This window comes from Plutella xylostella, chromosome 17 (genome assembly GCF_932276165.1).
Source record: "Plutella xylostella chromosome 17, ilPluXylo3.1, whole genome shotgun sequence".
NCBI lineage: Eukaryota > Metazoa > Arthropoda > Insecta > Lepidoptera > Plutellidae > Plutella > Plutella xylostella.
Window position 1 is genome coordinate 9183140 of NC_063997.1, and position 15891 is coordinate 9199030.

At 39.5% G+C, this 15891-nt stretch overlaps 1 protein-coding gene across 1 annotated transcript in view; it reads right to left on the reverse strand.

Annotated features, from left to right (window-relative positions):
• The window catches only part of LOC105380176 (Fanconi anemia group I protein), a 35860-nt gene that overhangs the window by 8083 nt on the left and 11886 nt on the right, over positions 1-15891 (reverse strand). Inside the window, exons 15-17 of the mRNA XM_048626915.1 lie at positions 4892-5071; positions 3775-3960; positions 3346-3560 (exon numbers count right to left, since the gene is read on the reverse strand). Coding sequence (XP_048482872.1) covers positions 3346-3560; positions 3775-3960; positions 4892-5071 — 581 coding nt within the window. The remainder of the gene's footprint in view (positions 1-3345; positions 3561-3774; positions 3961-4891; positions 5072-15891) is intronic.

Consider the following 15891-nt stretch of genomic DNA (forward strand, 5'->3'; position numbering starts at 1 on the left):
TAGCTTAAATACCTCATGAACCTTTTTTGTATACGTTCGATGCGATCAATGTATACCGTATATCTAGGGTTCCACACCTGTGATGCATACTCTAAGTTACTTCTGACATAGGTGCAGTACAAGATTTTAAAGGTTTTTGCCTGTTTGAAGTTAGTTGAAAGCCGCATTATAAATCCAAGAGCCTTGCTTGCTTTGGCCGTAATCGCATCAATGTGGGCATCAAACAACAGCTTCGAGTCATGGATTACACCAAGGTCTTTGATTTTACTGTCTCTTCCGATGGCATGACCTTTTAAGAAGTAAGTAGTTAAAGTAGGTTGTCTTTTTCTAGTGAAGGTGATGGTAGAACATTTTGATGGATTTAAATCTAATTTATTGTCGTTACAGTATTTATCTAGGTTATTTAAGTCATTTTGTAATAATATAATATCATTTTCATTTTCATTTTAATATAATAGGTTTAACAATTTTCATATCGTCTGCAAATATGTAAATACTAGAGTTACTAAAGCACGAATCAATGTCGGAAATAAACAATAAAAATAGCAAAGGCCCTAATATAGAGCCTTGTGGCACACCACTTGGTATTTTAACCCAGTCAGACTGAAAGTTACTGGCCACGACAGCCTGGGTGCGGTTACTGACATAAGACGAAAACCATCTGAAGAGATTGCCACGAATTCCCGCCTTGAAGAGCTTGATCAGCAAGAGCGAGTGGTCAATACGATCAAACGCCTTGCTATAATCTGTGTATACGACGTCAGCCTGGTAACCTTGGTCCATTGTTTCCGTAAGTAACTCATTATACAGCAAGAGATTTGTAACCGTAGACCTACCCCTTAGAAACCCGTGCTGAGTAGATTTAAAAACCGTCTTAAGCGCCACATTAAGGTCACGTTGTACAATTTTTTCATAAACTTTTGCTATTATGCAAAGCTTGGAAATAGGTCGATAGTTTTTTACATCATTTTTTGGCCCCTTTTTATGGATAGGTGACACAAAAGCTGCTTTCCAAATATCTGGAACCTTGCCCTCTTTAAGTGACTTTTCAAAGAGGAGGTATATGGGAAACGAAAGTTGTTCAGCACACTTTACCAAGTAAATAGGAGGGATTTTATCAGGACCGGCGGACTTACAGGTATCAAGTCTTTTGAGATGGTTATGTATAATTGACAACATTTCAAAATTTTATACAGTTGAAATTCGAAAACCATTTAGAGATATGGCTCTAATATTCACAAAAAAAAATGTTTCCGATTTTTCTTTTGATTTATTTCAGAGAAAAACATAAAAATCTAAATTATCATTCGTGACACCACGATGTGGCATAATAATTAAACGGGCTTTTACTTCTAAAACATAAACAACAAAAAAACATGTTATGTCACTTTGACAATGACAATGACAAACATCACTCAAATGTCTGTCACTTTTATGTGTCCTTGTCAATGACGGAAGTACGTGATTGGTCCTTGCCACAAAATAAAGTTGAAGTTGAAGCTGATTGGTCCTTGTTCATGTCAAGTTAATGTCATCCAACTTTTTTTTTTTAGGTTAGGCAGGCAACGAAAATATTTTTATCCCAAGCCTCGACGTGACGTCACTCATACTAAAAATATTTTGAACTTTGAAATCAAAAAAATATATTAAAACATAGAAATATTAAGAAATAAAAAAATACGGGTCATCTAAATTTGTGATATCTCGTCGAAAATAAAATAAAATCGGTGAGCATTTTATTTGAAATGTTGTCAATTGATTGATCTAGTTGAATTGAGGATATATGGCAGTCATGGTAGAGGTTCTCAACTTCACCAGGAGAATCAGATGGATTTAGTATATCAGGCTCTAGAAAAGTGGAATAAAAGTAATCCGAGACTAATTTACAAATTTCATCACCCGAGGAAGTAATGTTGCCTTCAAAGGTCATACAACTGGGCAAGGAGTTAGTTTTGGCTTTGGATTTTGCGAATGACCAGAATGTTTTTGGGTTGAGTTTGATTGACTCCTCAACTCGGGTGATATAAGCGTCGTAACATTCGGTTTCCAACATTTTAGCTCTACTTCGTAATATACAGTATGGATTAAAATCCGATTTATTACCATAGTTTTTAAATTTTAAAAAGTATTTATTTTTCTCTTTAAGAATTTTTATTAGTGCCGGTGAATACCATGGTGGATGTGATGTACTTTTTAAAACTTTAGATGGTACAAATTAATCTCGTAGTGAGTACAATTTGTCATAAAAAATTTCGACACACTCATGTAATAGTTTATCGTGAAATGCCTTGTTCCAGTCGAAATTTTGGATTCCCGTGTTAATAGAGTCCCAGTCCGACTTAGAATAGAGGTGCACAGTGCGTGGAGGTGATTTAAGGGGGTTGAAATCAGAACATTTATAAGTAATACATAAGGCTTTATGATGCGGATCTAATGGTACCAGGGGACTCTGACACTCTTCTACCGAAACATCACTGTTTGACACTACTAAATCCAGAAAACGACTGTACTGGTTACTAATACCATTATACTGGCTAAAACCAAATGTGTCTAGATGGTCAACAAAATTTAACTCATCATGGTCACTGTAATTTGACGGTAAATAATGTGACAATTTAATATGCTTAGTCCAATTAATGTTACCTAAATTAAAATCGCCTAGAACTAGAAATTTATCGGAAGGATGTGATAATATTATGTCATTTAGCTTCAATAAGAAGTTAGATAGTTGTTGTGATTTGGTATAGCCCTGGTTTTGCTTACATAAATAAATTATTCCTATATGTAGTACAGATTTCCTACTCAAGTTAATCGAGATCCAAAGGTCTTCCGCTGAGGAATTCCAATTTGGTCTTGGAGTTACCGATAGATGTTTACGTGTGGCCAAGAGTACTCCACCACCCAGCTCCTGATTCGTGAGGTTGTAGTCCCGGTCCCGCCTCCAAACACAATATCGGCCGTCGAACAGCTCACTGTCATATATGCTATCATAAAGCCATGATTCCGTCACCGCTATCAAATCAAATGAGTGTAAACATATATTTCGATAAAATTGATTAGTTTTAGTTCTAAGTCCCCTAACGTTCTGATAATAGACACTCAACATTTTACTATTCATTATTAAAAAAATATAGGGACATAGAGGCAGGAGAGCAGGTTGTTAAAAAGCTTACATAGTCGTATTTTTCATGTTTACTGCAGTAGTAACGCTGGGCTTTATCATGGACTACCATGTGTACCATATAGTAGTACTACATAGGCATCCAAAATGTCTCCTCATACTAACCTTACTCTAAGATATATATGGATATAAGATATATATAGTAATACATAATCGTGACTCACCTATACAATAGCTGCATCATTCGTTTGCAAAACCTCAGGTCCCACAAACAAGGTAAGGGCTTGAACGGCCCTGCGCGGTCTTTCACCAGATTTGACAACTTTATAGGTGCTTTGCCCTTCTCTTTCTGGGTTTTCTGGCTCTTTTGAGACTTTGCTGTCTCTTTTGTGTCGTTTAGTGTTGATTTTGAGCCCTTTTTGCCTATTTTAGGCGCCGTCTGAAAAATTAAATTGGGTGTGACTTACTATTATCGAATATTGGTAGTGTTGACATCATGAGATTATGAAGGTCTTGATTGGATATAGTTCCACTATTTTTTATCAATTTCGGTGTTAGAAATGTGCTGTTAGAAACCTCAAAGGGCCCCGATCTACCTAGGTACTCAATTTAATTCTCCAGTTGGTAGATGATTATCTAAATAAACAACGCACCTTAGTCTTCTCCAACAAGGTTGAATATCGCTTGAACAGGCTATACACCGTCGCAGGCGCATTTTCGTTGACACTCCACTGCTTCACCGTATGGGCTATGAGCGCCGAGTAGCATTGCAGCATCTGTTGCACCTTCAGACTCTTCGCTTTGGACTCCGGGGTCAGATCCGATATGCCTGGGTCTTCCTGTGGAATTAAGATTTTTTAGTTTAGTACGATTCAGTTATCAACGTAATCATCAGCAAGAGATGCGCACAGAAAACTCACTAAAGCCGTATATGTTATAGATCCGAAATGTCTCAATATATTCAAATAATTTCATGATCGATGATGTTCTAGCCATGTTTTAAAAATTTAGTTCGCCGTTCAAAAGTAAATAATTAGCTGCAACTGTTCGACCTGAATTCGGTATTACATCTTTCGATGTAGTGTAAGTAGCTGCGAATGGGTCAACCGTATTGAATGCTTTGTTTTTGTGTTAAAGACATAGTTTCATGGTTCTCCTACCATATTAACGCTCCCGATGTTCTCAGCCCGGCACAGCGTATCCATGACAGTGCACAGTCGCGCACACAAGTGCGCCGGCCCAGGGTCTCGGCCCTGGCTGTCTAGTGTCTCTTGCAGACTACTACGGCGCTCACACACTAGCTCACATACTGAGGTGCGTTATTCGTAAGTATATGTATGTCTATATATCCGTGAATAGATAGGAAACGGAATTAATGTTTTATATGCGGTTTTCACATAATACAGGTATCGTGTAAGTAGCTGCGAAATGGGTCAACCGAATTGAATGCTTTGTTTTTGTGTCAAAGTCATGGTTTCATGGTTCTCTTACCATATTAACACTCCCGATGTTCTCAGCCCAGCACAGCGTGTCCATGACGGCGCACAGTCGCGCACACAAGTGCGCGGGCCCGGGGTCTCTGCCCTGGCTACCCAGCGTCTCTTGCAGACTACTACGGCGCACACACACAAGCTATATGTGTATTTGTGTAGATAGGAAACAGTTCGAATGTTTTGGATGCGGTTTTCACATGATTTTATAAGTACATGCAAAACGGGTCAACCGTTGCGTGGTTTTTGTTTCAAAGCCATGGTTTGATGGTTCTCTCACCATATTAACGCTCCCGATGTTCTCAGCCCGGCACAGCGTGTCCATGACGGTGCACAGTCGCGCACATAAGTGCGCAGGCCCGGGGTCTCGGCCCTGGCTGCCGAGCGTCTCTTGGAGGGTCTCTTCTGGCTGCGGCTGTATGAACTGTGCTACTGCGTAGAGGAGGGCGCCTATTGGTTCCTGGAATTATAATTAATAAGGTAGTTTAAGAAAGCTAGTCATTAAAGTTTATTGATGGTGCTTGTGGCGCTATCTAGGGATAATTAATAAAAAAAAAAAAAAAAAAAAAAAAAACATTTATTTGCAGAAAAATTTCAGTACAAACTTATTCTTAGGCACAGCATTATATTAGTTACATTTAAAGTGTACTAGGTATATCTTGAGAAAAGGTTGCAACCTCCTGAACTAGTATTAAACTGTATCTCAGGAGGAAGCGCCTCCCCACGTTATGAATTTTAATATTGTAACTATGTAGGTGTGATAACGGATGTACTTTGTAATTGTAGCTTATGGGTAACTATTGCAAAGTAAATGTACATTTACATGCGTGCAACACAAACAACAAATTAAATTAAAAATTAAGTAAGAGTTAAATTGATGCCGTTAACATGAGCAAAATAACAACTTATACTATTTTATTTTAGATATATTGTATATATATACGAGGGCTACACCGAAAAGATCGGGAATAGAATACTTAGGAATAAATTAGAGTGAAACCTTTTTGGTGTATCAAATGTAGTGTTTTTTCAAACATAATTCCATTTTCGAATTTTAAAAAAAGTAAAAAATAAAAGAGTATTGACCATTTGAATTTGACAAGTCGGTGTAAAAAATGGAGCTTACGCGGGAACATTTCCGTGCAATAATTTTTCACAACTTTCGTCGAGGTTTATTTCAAAAACAATGTCTCGCCGAGCTTGTTTCTATTTATAAACTTGAAGCACCAAGTAAAACGACTATATATCGTTGGTATTCTGAGTTTCGCCGTGGACGTTCCTCTCTTACCACAGTCCCTTCTACTGGTCGGCCAAAAACAGCGGTAACACAAGATAACATCGATGCTGTACGCCAGTTAATAAAAGAAGATAGACATGTGACATACGAGCAGATTCGGGCTTCTCTCAGCATTGGTATGACAGCCATTCAAACCATTTTACATGAAGATCTGGGTGTCAAGAAGTTAGTTTCGCGCTGGGTGCCCCACCGTTTGACCGAGGAACAAAAGTCGGCTCGTGTTAATTGGTGTCGATCTGCTCTGCAACGGTTCAATGGAGGCAGTTCAAATGCTGTCTACAATATCGTCTCTGGTGATGAATCGTGGATTTATTCATATGAGCCCGAAAGAAAACATCAATCGGCAGTTTGGGTCTTCGAAGGTGAGGTCAAGCCAACAAAAGTTATTCGCTCACGCAGCGTGTCGAAAAAAATGGTCGCTTCGTTTGTATCGAAAACTGGCCATGTGGCTACGATTCCATTACAAGAACAAAGGACGGTTACTGCTGATTGGTACACAACAGTTTGTTTGCCGGAAGTCGTAAGAGAACTTCGTAAAACTAACCCGAATCGTCGTATAATCCTTCACCACGATAATGCAAGCTCTCATACCGCTCGCAAAACAAGAACGTTTTTAAATATGGAAAACGTGGAGTTGATGGACCATCCTCCGTATAGCCCTGATCTGAGCCCCAATGATTATTTTACATTCCCAAGAATTAAAGATATGCTACGTGGTCAACGGTTTAGCGGCCCAGAAGAGGCGGTCGAAGCTTACAAATCAGCTGTTTTGACAGTATCCACTTCAGACTGGAATTACTGTTTCAATGATTGGTTTAATCGAATGAAAAAGTGCATTGAATGTCACGGAGACTACTTTGAAAAACAATAAAAGTAAATAATATTATGATATCTTTGTACTTTTTTCTATTCCCGATCATTTCGGTATCGCCCTCGTACTACACTTGACTAATCTATGTACTATACCATAAACACAGAATCAAGCTCTACGATAACAATAATATTATACTATATGATGAAAAATTGTGAAATTGATAGTATGTTACACCGAGATACTTAACACTTAGTTACATACACATTTATATGTTTATTTACTGACGCTAGGTTACAATTTTTAGGTAGTTTTCAGTTTCAACATAACTAAGCTTGTGCAAAAAGGCTGATACAGTAATTTTACAATTAAATTGTGACAGGTGTACAATTTCAACAGTTTTACTAATTAAATTGTACAGCCTTGGCCCAAGAATGTAGAACTGGCGTCCAGCCAGTGCCGTCCTACAGGACACTAGCTGACAAATACGGTATTTGCACCGCCTGCTCTTTAGTGCGTTAGTGTTGATAGGCACATGCCTGTGCTGTCGCAAAATCACCTTTAAAATGAACAGCTGTCTTATGGACAGAAGTTCAGCTACTTTGTAAAGTTTGGTTGTTGGGTATAACATTGGTTTTTTGAGCATCACTTTAATGACCGCCCTTTGGGCTCTTTCAATTTTTAGAATGGAGGTTGCAAAACTTCCACCCCATGCAGAAATGCAGTATGTCATGATCGATTGGGCTAGGGCATAATATACACTTTTTAAAAGGGAACCACTAACAGATGATCTAATTTTTTTGAAAGTATACATTAGTCTTCTGATACGGCCACTGAGTATGTCGATATGTTTATGCCAGCTTAGGGTACAGTCTAGGTACACACCAAGATACTTGATGAAAGGTGTTCGCTCAAGGGAAAAACAAAGACATGAGGTCCTATTTACCAAGGGACAAATATGGGCTTTTAAACTATATTCAACAGATAGGTCAGGCTGCGAAGTAGAGGAAAGGGAGAAGGTAATATATTTGGTTTTCTCTAAGTTTAATGTTAAAAGGTTATTAGATAACCATTTCATTACATTACCTAGGGCACGTTCAGCGTTTACATAGCATTCATCCCAATTTTTGCCCTGAATGAGGAGGGCAGTATCATCGGCATATGTGAAAATATTACAAAAGGGAATGTTCAATTTACATAGATTATTTATATATATGAGAAACATCGTTGGGCCGAGGACACTTCCCTGCGGTACACCAAAATTTTGTAGAGAAGTGTCATCACTACTCAGGGAACCGATCTTTACACATTGCACTCTGTCAGTCAGATAGCTCTTAAAGATGTTAAGAACTGTACCCCTTATTCCAATCCGTTCCATTTCGTCTAGCAAGAGTGGGACAGAAACAGTGTCAAAGGCTTTAGATAAATCGAGAAAAATACCTATGGTTTTAAGTCTACTGTCTAGTTTTTTTAACAATGGAGGTTGTAAGCTTAAGGACTGCATCTTCAGTCGATACACCTTTACGGAATCCGAATTGATTAGGTGCTAAAATATTATGTTTATGTAAGAAATTTTCCATTAATAGTTTTTCAAATATTTTAGACAGTGTTGTTAAAACAGATATTGGTCTATAGTTAGTGACACTGCCTCTGTCTCCACTTTTGTAGACTGGACAGACAACAGCTTTTTTAAAAACTGACGGGAAGACACCGTGCAATATACATAAGTTAAATTTATATGAATTTGAGTATAGGTATGAGTTTGTGTCGTGTGCGTTTAATAACTGTACTAGGTATACCATCCCACCCAACGGCACAGTCGTTACGAAGACCCATGATAACAGTTTCAAGTTCACATTCATCCACTTCAAGCATAACCATGGAGTTACCCATGGGGTTTGTGAGATTGCAGTCTGATCGCCTGTAACTGTTGCGGGTTATTTTGGAGGCTAACTCTCTACCTACATTCGCAAAGTAAGTGTTTACTGTATCCAGAGACTGTTCCACAGTGTTAGAAATATTAAGTAGTTCCTTCGGTGACTTTTTGGTGGTGTTTAAGTTAGCTATTGGGGCTGGGGGCTTGTCGCTCACGTCCGTAGGTACAAACCCTAGTTACCCTACACGTGCCCCCTGGGTGGTGCTAACGAGTGACAACGCCGAATGTCGGGCGGCGGTAAATCGACCCGACCTCCTCTCCTAGCAGAGGCGGCGATCTCCCGCCGTAAAAAAGGAGAATCACCAACACGCCTGCCAAGCGCGGTGATTATGGCAAATACACCTCCTAATGATGGAAAAAACAAAGCCCCGGCCCCCAGTCCCCGGCAGCCCCGCTATCCCGGACTCCGGTAGCGGTCACGGTAACGGCGGGGCAGGGGGTGCGAAGAATCTCCGGCAGAGAGTCGGCTACCAGCCCAACCGACCCTTGCACCTGGCAACATATAACGCACGGACACTGAGGGAAGACGTGAAGATAGAGGAGCTGGAAGAGAAAATCAGCAAGTTAAAATGGGACATTATAGGGTTATCCGAAGTCCGACGAGAGGGAGAGGATACGGAAATTCTCCAGTCCGGAAACTTGCTGTACCACCGGGAGGGCGACCAACTGTCCCAAGGGGGTGTCGGGTTCATCGTCAACAAGTCCCTCGTCAACAACATCGTTGAAATCGGAAGTGTGTCGACACGGGTTGCGTACCTCATCCTGAGAATATCTAAACGATACTCAATGAAGGTCATACAGGTTTACGCACCCACATCTAAGCACACCGATGATGAGGTCGAACTTGCGTATGACCACCGTGAAATGAGTAGTGAACTTACGCAGGGCAGACGATACGTCTGCCCTGCGTAAGTTCACTACTCATTTCACGGTGGTGATGGGAGACTTTAACGCGAAACTCGGAAAACAAGAAGGCGGCGAGACGAAAGTGGGGTCACATGGATTTGGAGTCAGGAACCATCGTGGGCAAATGCTGGCTGACTTCTTGGAGAAGGAGGGCCTCTATATGATGAACTCCTTCTACAAGAAGAAGCCACAAAGGAAGTGGACGTGGATTAGCCCCGATGGGAAGACTAAAAACGAGATCGACTTCATATTGACGGATAAGAAGCACATATTCAATGATGTCTCAGTGATCAGTAGGGTTAAGACCGGCAGCGATCACCGACTCGTAAGAGGCACTTTGAATATAAACTGCAAAATAGAACGCTCCCGTCTAATGAAGTCCACGCTCCGTCCTACTCCTGCTCAAATCCAGGATCCCGAAAGCTTTCAGTCTGAGCTTTGCGACCGCCTGATATGTTTAGAGAATTGCGTTACAGTTGACGATTTAAACAATAGGTTTGTGGAAACTGTCCGAGAGGTAGGATCGAAATATTTTTCGTCCCGAACCAACCGAGGACCTCAAAAACTCTCAGATGGGACTCTGAGTCTCATAAGAGAACGGAGAGAAATGAGGTTGCAGTCTTCAGTTGATATGGTCGAATACAGACGTCTAAACAGACAGATCGCCAAAGCAAGACGTTGCGATATGAGACGCTACAATTGCAAGCGCATTCAAGACGCAATAGAGCAAAACAAGGGCTCCAAAGTCTTTGCTAGAGATCGATCTGTTCGGCAGACTCTGTTGACCCAACTGAAGACCGACACTGGCAACACCGTTTCATCAATGCCCGAAATTCTGGGAGAAATTGAGAGATTCTACGGACAGTTATACACCACAACACAAAACCCTATTACCAGCGGTGCTCACGACAGCCGAGCGCCACTCACCCGACACTATACCGAAGATATTCCGGACGTCAGTCTAGACGAGATTAGTATAGCTCTCAAACAGCTAAAAAACAACAAAGCTCCGGGAGATGATGGAATAACGACAGAACTTCTGAAAGCCGGCGGTAGACCGATTTTAATAGCACTTCGGAGGCTGTTTAATTCCGTCATACTCGAAGGCACAAGCCCGGAGGCATGGAGCAGAAGTGTAGTGACTTTGTTCTTCAAGAAAGGCAACAAAGCCCTATTGAAGAATTATAGACCCATTGCACTTCTGAGCCATGTGTACAAGCTGTTTTCGAGAGTTATTACGAATCGTCTCGAGCAAAGACTCGACGACTTCCAGCCACCCGAACAAGCCGGGTTCCGAAAAGGCTATAGTACCATAGATCACATACACACGCTTCGGCAGGTTATACAGAAGACCGAGGAGTATAATCTACCTTTATGTCTAGCGTTTGTGGACTATGAGAAAGCCTTTGATTCTATTGAGCTCTGGGCGATGCTTCAATCCCTTCAGCGGTGCCATATAGACTATCGCTATATCGAGGTGTTGAGATGTATGTACAATGCTGCCACAATGTCAGTTCGATTACACGAACATAGCACAAAACCGATCCAGTTGCAAAGGGGCGTGAGACAGGGAGATGTTATTTCTCCGAAACTGTTCACCTGTGCACTGGAAGATGTTTTTAAGCTTGTAGAGTGGAAAAGACTGGGCATTAACGTCAATGGCGAATATATCTCTCATCTACGATTTGCTGATGACATAGTTATTATGGCGGAAACGCTGGAGGAGTTGGGCGAAATGCTCACAGACCTCAATGATGCCTCTAAACAAGTTGGGCTGAAAATGAACATGGACAAGACAAAGGTCATGTCGTACGAACATGTTTCATCATCGCCCGTAACTGTAGGAGGTGTCACCATCGAAGTTGTTGATCAGTATCCCTACCTAGGACAAGTGATCCGATTAGGTAAATCCAACTTCGATAAAGAGGTAGCTCGTAGAATCCAACTCGGATGGGCAGCGTTCGGGAAATTACGACATATCTTCACTGAAAACATACCTCAGTGTCTGAAAACAAAAGTTTTCAATCAGTGCGTGTTGCCAGTGATGACTTACGGAGCCAAGACGTGGTGCTTCACCAAAGGGCTTATCCACAAGCTCAGAGTTGCTCAGCGTGCTATGGAAGGGGCTATGTTAGGCGTGTCCCTGCGAGATAGGATTCGTAATGAAGAAATCCGCAGGAGAACTAAAGTTACCGACATAGCCAAAAGGATTAGCACGCTGAAATGGCAATGGGCTGGCCACGTAGCCCGCAGAGCCGACGACCGCTGGAGTAGAAAGGTTCTGGAGTGGAGACCCCGTGTCGGCAAACGGCGTGTCGGTCGCCCCCCAACCCGTTGGTCTGATGATCTGCGGAAGGTAGCGGGAAGCCGCTGGATGCAGATGGCGGGTGACCGTTTGGGGTGGCCTATGTCCAACAGTGGACTACGGAAGGCTGAGAGAGAGAGAGAGAGAAGTTAGCTATACGTTTTACTATGTTCCATGTTGCTTTTGGATTCTTTTTAGCCATTTCAAGTTCTTTTATTTCGTAGCTAGTTTTTAATTTTTTTAATAGGTTGTTACAGTAGTTTCTATAACGGGTATATGTTGTTTTGTAAATCATGTTGTCCGGATTTTTTGTAGATTGTTTATGTAATTTATCGCGATTTTTAATACATTTTAATAAACCATCTGTTATCCAAGGTTTTATATGTCTCTTTCTATGTGGAATTTTAATAATTTTAGTGTTGTTTTTTATGATATCGCATAAGGTGTTGACAAGTTTTTTGGCAGCAGTACAACCGTCGGTCAAGCGTATTATGTCCGTGAAGTCCCTATCATTTATGTCCTTTATAACTTGGTCATGGTTTACTTTAGTTGCGGTGGAGCTTGGCTTGTGATTTGCTCTTGTATCCATTGCAAACAGTAAAGGAGCATGATCGGTTATAAGTGAGTTCAGTACAAGTGTAGTTGAGTTTTTACAGGATTTAAGTATAACATGGTCTAAACAATTTTGTTCACGGGTTGGCAGAGAGTGTGCTGGTAAGTAGCCATGGGAAGCAATTAGATTAAGGTAATCCTCTGCATAATTGTCTTTGGTACCTGGGCTAATGTTTATGTTAATGTCTCCTATAATAGCGACTGATACATCCTTCGTTAAAGAGCTGAGAACATTGTTTAGACTTTCTAAGAATATTTCTACCTTTTTAAATGAGGGCGATCGGTATATAGCAACCACAACGGTATTTGCATATTTAATCATAAGTCCGCTTGATTCCATAAGGTGCGGCTCTAGGATTTCATAGTTCAGATTGTCCTTTGCATAAATCACTACCCCATCATTTTGGTTTTTGTAAGACGACATGTGAGAGTGGTATCCAGGGAGAGAAGGTAGTGAGTTTTGCACTTTACTAAGCCAACACTCCGTAAGCAAAACAAAGTCACAATCAAGTTTAATTCTACGGAGATAAATCAGTAATTCATCAAAATTTTTATTTAAGCTCCGGATATTCATATGTAAAATCTTAATATTAGAAGTAAGTCCATGTTTTGTTAAAATAATTGAGCTACTTTGTTCCGGACTACATGATAAAGATTCGGATATACTTAGCAACTCAAGTTCATTATTTATTTTATTTATCTCCTCCATTTGTAATATATGTTTAAGTTGTGACATATCTTAGAAGTCGCATGGTAAGTATATTGTGACCATGAGATTGACCTTATTTCAGCTACGTTTGTGGTTGGTTTTTCGGCTAATATGTTGATTGTGATGTTAGTGTGTATGTGTGTTGTTAAATAGAAAGACTGTGTTCTAGGTGTAGGTACATTATATAATATTATTATGTTATTATTTACTGTAGATCGGCATTGAAACAAAGGGCACAGGACAAGCTTGTTATATAAATTATTATAGCAGGAGAAATACGCATGCATTAAAACAATAGTAGAAAGAATAATAGTGTGATTTCTTATTAGCGATAGTCAATCCTTAGGTTTGATTTTCTCAAGGTCACTTTCTGAGTTTACTCGTATGGCGGGATTTCCGTCTTGTTTGCGCACATACACATAGCCGTGAGCAACCCAGCAGTACTTATAGTTGTAGGTACGAGTGAAATCTCTGGCCAGGAAGTGTAGTCTCTTCATTTTCGGAGTGAGATTATCGGATACGAATATTGGGGCCGGTGGGCCGTCTATGTTTAAATGGCTGGAACTTAACTTATTTTGGTAGTTGTCCCTGTTGAAGGTTTTTGTGGCTTGTATGAACTTCTCCTTTAATACAACGGTCGTAAAGTCCACAATAACGGGTTTTATACCTGATTTGGGGTTCGTTCTAAAGACATCTTTGATATTACTGGGTTCAATAATCATATTTACCGCTTTACCAGCATTTATGACTAGTGAGGTCAGTTCATCCTTAGTTTCTGTTTTTTTCGAAGGTATGTTTCTTATCTCAACAGATGATAGCCTTGAAGCACGTTCCATTTGGTCCAGTCTATTTTCCAGCTGTTGGATATAGGAAATATTCTGTTTATTTGCATTCTCCAGCTCGATCATCCGATTTGTTATCTCACTTTGGCTACAGGATACAAAGTTGATACTCTCTTGAATTTGGCAGCTTTGATCCCTAATTTCTTTAATACTGTCTCGCAGGAACTTATTCTGAGTATCCTGTTGGGATTTCCAGTCTTCAAACATTTTTCTCATTTCTGAGAATAAGTTAAAAACATCCTGCTCATCATGTTTACGCTTTCTGGATGCAAAGTTTTCAGCATCAATTTCGCAAAGATTCGGCGCTGAATCAGCGTGGGTGATTGAGGAGTTCGGTGGTGTTCGGTTTACGTACATTTTCTTATGAGTATCCCAGGGAACAAGTTGTATTTATTGTTGTGGTGGCACTGGGCAGATATTATTTGTTTATAATGTCTGAGAGTAGCAGAAAGTATAAGTTGCTATGACCAAATCTGTAGGCACTGTTTTGTTAGTGTAAATTGGTAGGGTAGATTTGCGGAACAGAAACGGCAATAACTTGGGCACTATTTTAGCACTTTTCGGTCTTTAACCTCTAGAATGCCGTGTGCCAGATCTGTCCCAACCCCCCTTGTCTGCCTAGTGACAGATCTGTCCCAAGAGTACTTCATCGCGATTTTTGTGATTTTAGTTATTAAATACCACGAAATAGAGTATGAAATCACCTGTTATTTATTCTATATGAATGAAACAACCATCGACAACATTCATTGAGTCAAAAACTTCACTTGTTTACTTGTAGCGGGAAATTCAAATTTTGGTACCTTGAACAGTTCTTGTACTCGCGACTGTTGGTAATAAAATAGTGATTTCGTATCGAAAAAACGTCACAAGGAAAGTAAATACTATGTTTTCTTGTTATTTATTCGATTTTGAAGGTATAGTGATAAATCGATATTATAAAAAATTACAAAAAATCGAGTTTTTATCGATCTAAAATTGTACCGGATTATTGCCTGAAGGGTGCGTAACTTTGTAAACTGTTTTCTAGTCTGTTATGCAAAAACATCAATAAATAATTTATTTCATTTATAAAGATAATTTTATTGATAATACATATTTATATCGGTTTTTTCAATAAATAGCCAAAATATTAGGGAATATCAATATTTATCAAGGTGCATCCAAAATTCACACACACACATACGCAAACAAAATGGCCGCCGCTCGTGTATGCACACGAAGTGCGTTGGGTTGATATACAGCGTGTTTTATTTTTTAGGATCTTTTCTCTACTGAACGTGAAGTTTAGGCTCTTTAGAATGCTATCGGTGTATAGATGAGTCTGAGAGGGTGATTACCTGTCCTATTTATATAAATAAATATATGTATTTATATATGTATGTATTTATAGTATGATATTTGTTGGAAGTAGGTTAACAAATAAGTAAATATGATTCAGTAAGTAACTTACGTTTAAGTTTTTATAATTCAGTATGCTAAAATACGAAACATTATAAAAATAATTATCATTCATGTTTTATTTCATCAAAAGTGAACACCCTTGATTTGGGACAGATCTGTCTCACGGCGCACTGGAGCAAGCTCTTGTCACGCACACATGCACATGTAAAGAAAATGGAGTCTTTTGAAATAAAGGAAATTATAATCACTTTTCAAAATATAAATTATGAATCTATTTCCTCTAGAGTTTATATTTTATTGATATCAGTTGATAGCTGTATAATCTCTTCAAGTAATAAATATAAAAAATCCTGGATTGAAACTAAAATTATATTGAAAAAGACGTATTTTTCTGTGATGGGTGCAGTTTCAAGTAAAAATCTGTAATCAATGACCTACAGAAATCAAATAAAACAATT